This window comes from Oreochromis niloticus, linkage group LG8, assembly GCF_001858045.2.
Source record: "Oreochromis niloticus isolate F11D_XX linkage group LG8, O_niloticus_UMD_NMBU, whole genome shotgun sequence".
NCBI classification, from domain to species: Eukaryota; Metazoa; Chordata; class Actinopteri; order Cichliformes; family Cichlidae; genus Oreochromis; species Oreochromis niloticus.
The window spans coordinates 27032648-27039715 of NC_031973.2; the positions used below are offsets into that span (position 1 = coordinate 27032648).

Sequence of the window (7068 nt, forward strand, 5' to 3'; positions counted from 1 at the left end):
GGGTGGGTATCTTGATATCCCCTCGGCTTGCTGCTGGTATGTTGGGGTTTCTCCCAGTGGACGAGAGGGTTTGTTCCCTTCGCCTTCAGGTCAGGGAACGGGTCCTGACCGTCGTCTGAACTTATGCGCCGAGCGGCAGTTCAGAGTATCCAGTCTTCTTGGAGTCCCTGGGTGGGGCACTGGAGGGTGCTCCTCTTGGGGACTCTGTTGTCCTACTGGGAGATTTCAATGTTCACGTGGGCAATGACAGCGAGACCTGGAAGGGTGCAATTGGGAGGAACGGCCTCCTGGATCTGAACCCGAATGGTATTTTATTATTGGACTTATGTGTCCATAAGAGTAAGAGTGTCCATAAGTGCACGTGGCACCAGGACACTCTAGGCCACAGGTCGATGATCGATTTTGTAATCGTATCACCAGACCTGAGGCCTTATGTTTTCGACACTCGGGTAAAGAGAGGGGCTGAGCTGTCAACTGATCACCACCTGGTAGTGAGTTGGATCAGGTGGGGAGGGAGGATGCTGGAGAGACCTGGCGCGCCTAAACGTACCGTGAGGGTGTGCTGGGAACGTCTAGCAGAGGCCCCGGTCCGCGAGATCTTCAACTCACACCTCTGGCAGAGCGTCAACAGCATTTCGAGGGAGACTGGAGACTGGGGACCATGTCTGGAATGGACCATGTTCAGCACCTCCATTGCCGAAGCCGCTGCACTGAGCTGGGTAGTTGGTGCCTGTTGTGGTGGTAATCCCCGAACCAAATGGTGGACATCAGAGGTGAGGAGAGCCACCAAGCTGAAGAAGGAGTCCTACCAGGCTTGATAAGCCTGTGGGACTCCGGAGGCAGCTGATAGGTTGGTCCGCTTGGCCTGTCGCATTCCCCAACAGGCCAAGCGGAATGTGGCACAGGCGGTGGCTGAAGCAAAAACTCGGGTGTGGGAGGAGTTCAGAGAGGCCATGGAAAAAGACTTTCGGATTCCCTCAAAGAGATTCTGGCAAACCGTCAGGCGACTCAGGAGTGGAAAGCGGTGTTCTAACTGAACTGTGTATAGAGCGGTTAGAGTGCTGCTGACTTCGACAGAGAAAATTGTCGGGGGGTGGAAGGAATACTTTGAGGACCACCTCAATCCCACTGGCATGTCTTCTGTGGCGGAAGCAGAGTCTGGGGACGAAGGGGATGACCCGCCACTCTCTGGGCGTGAGGTCACTGAGGCAGTTAAAAAACTCCTTGGTGGCAGAGCCCCTGGGGTGGACAAGGTCCACCCGAGTTCCTGGATGTTGTAGGGCTGTCTTGGTTGACACAGCTCTACAATGTTGCGTGGAGATCAGGGGCAGTACCCCTGGACTGGTAGACCAGGGTGGTGGTCCCCATCTTTAAGAAAGGGGACCGGAGGGTGTGTTCCAACTACAGGGGAATCACACTCCTCAGCCTCCCTGGGAAAGTCTATACCAGGGTGCTGGAGAGGAGAGTCCGTCCGTTAGTCGAACCTCAGATACAGGAGGAACAATGCGGTTTTCATCCTGGTCGTGGAACACTGGATCAGCTCTTTATCCTCTCAAGGATACTTGAGGGTCCATGGCTTCATCGGGTGATGGCCTCCAGCTCGCCTTGGAACGGTTCGCAGCCGAGTGTAAAGCGGTGGGAATGAGAATCAGCACCTCCAAATCTGAGGCCATAGTCCTCAGCCGGAAAAGGGTGGAGTGCCCACTCCAGGTCAGGGACGAGTTCCTGCCCCAAGTGGAGGAGTTTAAGTATCTCGGGGTCTTGTTCACACATGATGGGAGAAGGGAGCAGGAGATCGACAGACGGATTGGTGCAGCGGCTGCAGTGATGCAGACGCTGTACCGGTCTGTTGTGGTGAAGAGAGAGCTGAGTGTAAAAGCGAAGCTCTCAATTTACCGGTTGATCTACGCCCCTACCCTCACCTATGGTCCCGAGCTGTGGGTAGTGACTGAAAGAACGAGATCACGAATACAAGCGGCAGAAATGGGCTTCCTCCGAAGGGTGGCTGGCCTCTCCTTTAGAGACAGGGTGAGAAGTTCGGCCATTCGGGAGGGGCTCAAATTAGAGCCGCTGCTCCTCCACATCGAAAGGAGCCAGTTGAGGTGGTTCGGGCATCTGACAAGGATGCCTCCTGGGCGCCTCCTGGGTGAGGTTTTCTGGGCATGTCCCACCGGGAGGAGGCCCTGGGGTAGACCCAGGACACACTGAAGAGATTATATCTCTCGGCTAAGAGAAAGTTTAGCATAGAGATTTGTGGTGGTGTGAGGGACTGCAGCCTTAGGTTTATATTGTTAAATGATAATTATAAGACATGCATGCATTTCAGGTCATTTTACATAGTAACATGAAAGTTATTTAATGAGTAGTATAACAAATTAATTTCTCCAGCAAGAAATTGAGTAACTTACTGCATTACTTTAAAGAAAACTGTTCTGTGTAGTATATTAAGAGATATCGATAATGGAATTGGAAATGCTAAATTCTTATTCATTCCCAATGCCTTCTCCCCTTTCAAACTAATAGTAGCATTTAAATATTGCTGTCATCAAGTGATTTATAGTTTTATACTAAAACAGAGTATCAATACCTGTATGTTCATTAGTCGACTCTCCAGCATCTCCTGGTTGGGATCTTCTGATTCCCAGCATCCCCTGCCATTATGGGATTGAATGGGCTGGCCTTGGCCTTCATCCTCATAGACTGTCCATTTGGTTAGCTTCTCCACTCTCTGATGGGGCAACATGTTCTCAGCGCACAACCAGTCCTGAGCCCACATAGAAAAAGATTGACAACTAAGCTTGAAAGTATTGTCTTGAGCATAGTGTGAGAGAAGTACACATATTGAGTTCTGTTGTTGCTGCGTGCAATGATAGCACTCCCTTAATTGTTATTTTACCAAGATTTTACACATGTTAACCATCTTAGCATCAACGTGATCACAGACTACAGTTAGGGTTAGGTACACATATTTTTATTTATGAAATTTTTCCCTTATTTGTTTTATCCAAATGTAAATCTTGGCCTTACGAAAAGCCTTTAACACCTAAATAAATGTATTTCACATTTTCCAGCCACATATTAAACATTGCTTATTTAAAAGTCCACTAACAAAAATATAACCCATACCTGAGGCTTTCTACTCATCCGTGGGTTCCCAGTCCAATGTACCTTTGGTTTGGAGATAGAACATATTCTCCCCTCACTCATCAGATGAGCTACTTCCTTGTCTGCTTCTTCTTCCCACAAAGACCGAACACCTGATCTCTCTGCACTGGACTCTCCATTTGGAAATGGTCGACTGGTACCTCTTTGTTCTTCTTGTCCTGAGGCCTGTGTTGGACCACCCACTGACAAGGACATCTTGGGAATGTTGATTTCAGAGGTGTTCACCTTCCCTCTTGCAACTTCAAACATATTGACTCTATCTTGATTGCCTTTGTTGTTTCTGTCTTCAGTGGTGGACTCACTGAGTCCAGAACTGCTCTTAGGCACATGTTGAACTGATGTTAATCCTCCAGACAAGGGTTTATTGATGCACTTTACGACATTTAGATCTGGTTTGATAGGGAGCACAGACTTGACACCTGGGTTTGTAGGTCTGAGCTCTGGGAGTGTGGCTTCTGCTGCTAGAATCGCTGGAGTAGAAGTTTGAAGATCTGCCTTAGGTGCTTCTGTTATATTTTCCTTGCTTAGTTTATTCATCGTCGGGAGTACAACAGCATATCTGGCTTCTACAACTTTCTCCCCACCCTGGACTGTTTCTTCTGTTCCTTCCTCGTCCGTACCCTGGAAGGTCGCTCTCTCTTCAACAATTCTGTCCTCTGTGGAGCTCTTGTTTTTCCTGTTAGCCAGGTTGGCTTTACTTTCAACTCCTACGGCCATCTGTTTTTTGAAGATATTCCCCTTAGATTTTCTTAGGCCATGTTTTTGGTTTATTGCTTGAACTGACAGCCAGCGAGATATCCCAATAGCTTTAGTCCAAGCAGAAAGCTTTTTTCTCCAGTTTAACCCCTGTGGCATTTTATTTTGAATCCAGCCAGACAGTCTGCACAAACTCTTCATACTTTTTTCCCGTGCCATCAAATGGTCCTTAAAATTATTAAACCCTCCATCAATTGTGCATGTATCTGTTTCTTCTTTATCAGGCTTTGCCAAAATCTTGTTGGTTGCTTTGCGTTGGAGAGATAATGTCTTGACTTTCCCCAAGAGCAAGATCTGTGACTTCCTGTTAATGACACTCTTAGCGCCCTGCTGCTCCTCTGGATCCAGAATGGTTTTGAGTTCTTCACTTCTGCCTTTGGGAAGCATGATTACATCAACTTCTACAGAAGAATCTCTCCCTTTGATATTTTTTACTTTATTTGTTAACTGGGTCTCACTTTTTGCTGGGTCAGTCCTGGTAAGAGAAATACCCATTGGAGGCTGAACCCCTTCTGTTGTAGAACGAGATTTGTACTCTTTTTGTGGCTTCTTTTTCTTCTCCTTTTCTTCCTTGGCTTTTTGTTTGGCTTCCTTTTTCAACCTTAGCTTCTCTGCTTTGGCCCGTTGTTTTTCTGTCTTTGCAGCCTGCTGATCCTTTGTCTTTTTAAACATCTTGTATTTCATTCCTTGAACAGGCTTTGCAGGAGCGTTTTTGTGTTGTCTGCTGGCTTTATCAGCAGTTGGTTTTTTAGACCTTTCCTCCCAGGTTATCTTCTTGTCTTCAAATTTGTCATGGTTGATAATTTCACATAGATAACCTCTCTGCTCGTCTTCTTCTTGTTGTTTTTGTTCCTCTTCTTCTTTTTCTTCTACTCTCTTTTGTTCCTGTTCTTTTCTCCCCTCTTTTTCTTCCTGGTCCTTAGAATCACTTCTGGTGGATTCAGCTTTTTCCTTGTCTGATTGTTTTTTTGCTGACTGTTCTGTATCTCTTTGAGAATTCAACACCCCAGATCGCTCACTGCTTTCCTCACTAGCCTGCATCTTAACTGGCTCTTCATCGCTACTCTGTTCCTCCGCCTCCTCATTATTACTAATTTCCTTTACCGATGCCTCCACTGAGCTCCCAGCATTGCTCTCTGATTCCTCACTTTCTACTACCCTGTCTTTCTCAGGCTTAGCATGGAAATCATTATTAATCCTCTCTTGAATGGCTGGGAATACTTTTGGTGAATGTTTGGTCATCTTTTTTTTCCCACCTGTAAAGTCATTATCATTCTTGTGTTGAGCATGCAATTCTGCATGTCCTGTTTTTTTATTTTCTTCCTCAGTATGATGCTCCATTTCACTGGAACCTCTTCTTCTGCTTTGAACTGCTTTCTTTCTTACATTGCTTTCAGTTTCATTGGACCTTCCATCCTTTAGTGTTAATAAAATCCCTTTTCTTTCTTGAGAAGGAGACTGACATGTTTTAGAACTATTCTGTCTCACATTTTTTTGTAGAATTTTGTTTGTTTTTGTCTTTGCCTTCTGTTTCATGGAATTTGTTCTAGCTTGGGAGTCAAGTTATAGTATGCAATCACTTCTTCAGAGTTGAACTCACCTACAAAGTATAAAAACAAAATGTTTTTTTGTCATTTAAATTTTCATTTGGAAAATGGAGAGAAAGGTAAGAGGTAAAGCCTTACATATTAAATCGAATTTTAAAAAATTTGTGAAACCAGGTCCTTGACTTCATCTTTCATTATTGAGACCATATTTCAGGATTTAAGTCCCTCATCCTTTCTATTTACTTGACATTCCTAAGCTAACTTTGTGGGCTAGAATTAATATGCAGGATAAGGATAACGCACAAGGAAGCAAAGTCCATTCAAAGAGGCTATAAATCTTTTCCAAGTTTGATTAAAACCACTCAGCTATTCCCCTTGTAACAGTAAACGGCAGATTTTGTCTGCGCCTTCAGCCTAGATGTGGCTCTATATCCAGTGTCCCTGGGGGTAAAAGCACAGAGCTCATTTCAGTGTAATATAGCTTACCAGGCTTCTCAGATGAAACCAAGGCATAGCTGGGGGGCTGCAAAGTCCTCTCGCTTTTCCTCAAGAACTAGTGTTACTGATCCAAATATGTGCTGTGCTCAGGAGGAGTGCTGACACACAAATATCCCACCCACTAAAATTAAACCAAGGGCAGAGAGCCACATATGTAATATACACCCAACAACATTGTATGCCTGTGACACAGCAACGACAAAGTTGAACTGCTTGCAGTAAAGTGCAGACACACAAACACAGAGGGCCTTCTGAATTATTTAGTTCTACCTTGCTGATCAGAGCACTGTGCTGCCATTCATATGGACAGCTGCTAAATGGTTGGGAAAGGTGAGAAGTGCTGTTTCAAGTGCTCAATGCAACCAGTTTTAGAGATAAAAAAAAGTGAACTACAGCACAGTAACTACTTGGGCTAGTAATAAGACCCTGACCAGAATCAGAAGAAACCAAATTCGTGAGGAGCCAAAGTGTTGAGCAGCAATAATGACTCAGACACAAGAATAACTGTTGAGTAGCCACTCTTGTATTGTTACAATGCATATGAAACATTGTCCAATTTGTAGAGAAAGAGTATAAAATAATCAAATTGACCCTAATTATCAAAAATAAAATGAATGGTGTGCACACTTAAATGAAATAAAAGTGTCCGTTGGGGCCCTTTAAAGAATTAAGAGTTGTTTCGGTAACACCTGACTTCAAAGGTCTTTGTAAGTGTAATGTGAACATATGTATGAGTTTGTACGCGTGCATCTTCTTCATGGTGATTTTCCTCAAAGTGGTTGACTCAACATCTGTCATGACCGGAAGCTCGTCCTGGTCCTTGGACTTTCCTGTCCCCTCTAAATACCTAACCTATAACCCAGGTCTATTATCATATTATAAGCTATTTAAAGTTTAAATGAAATATCAATTCAATTCAATTCAATTCAATTTTATTTATATAGCGCCAAATCACAACAAAAGTCGCCTCAAGGCGCTTTATATTGTACAGTAGATAGCACAATAATAAATACAGAGAAAAACCCAACAATCATATGACCCCCTATGAGCAAGCACTTTGGCGACAGTGGGAAGGAAAAACTCCCTTTTAACAGGAAGAAAC

General features: G+C 44.5%; 1 protein-coding gene across 1 annotated transcript; it reads right to left on the reverse strand.

Annotated features, from left to right (window-relative positions):
• Positions 1–212: 212 nt before the first annotated feature.
• On the reverse strand, positions 213–4308 carry LOC112847715 (uncharacterized). The gene is made up of 3 exons (XM_025909969.1): positions 3127–4308; positions 2588–2764; positions 213–293 (listed from the first exon to the last, which is right to left on the reverse strand). The coding sequence occupies exons 1-3, from the start codon at positions 4306–4308 to the stop codon at positions 213–215; spliced, it is 1440 nt and encodes a 479-aa protein (XP_025765754.1).
• Between the last annotated feature and the right edge of the window lie 2760 nt (positions 4309–7068).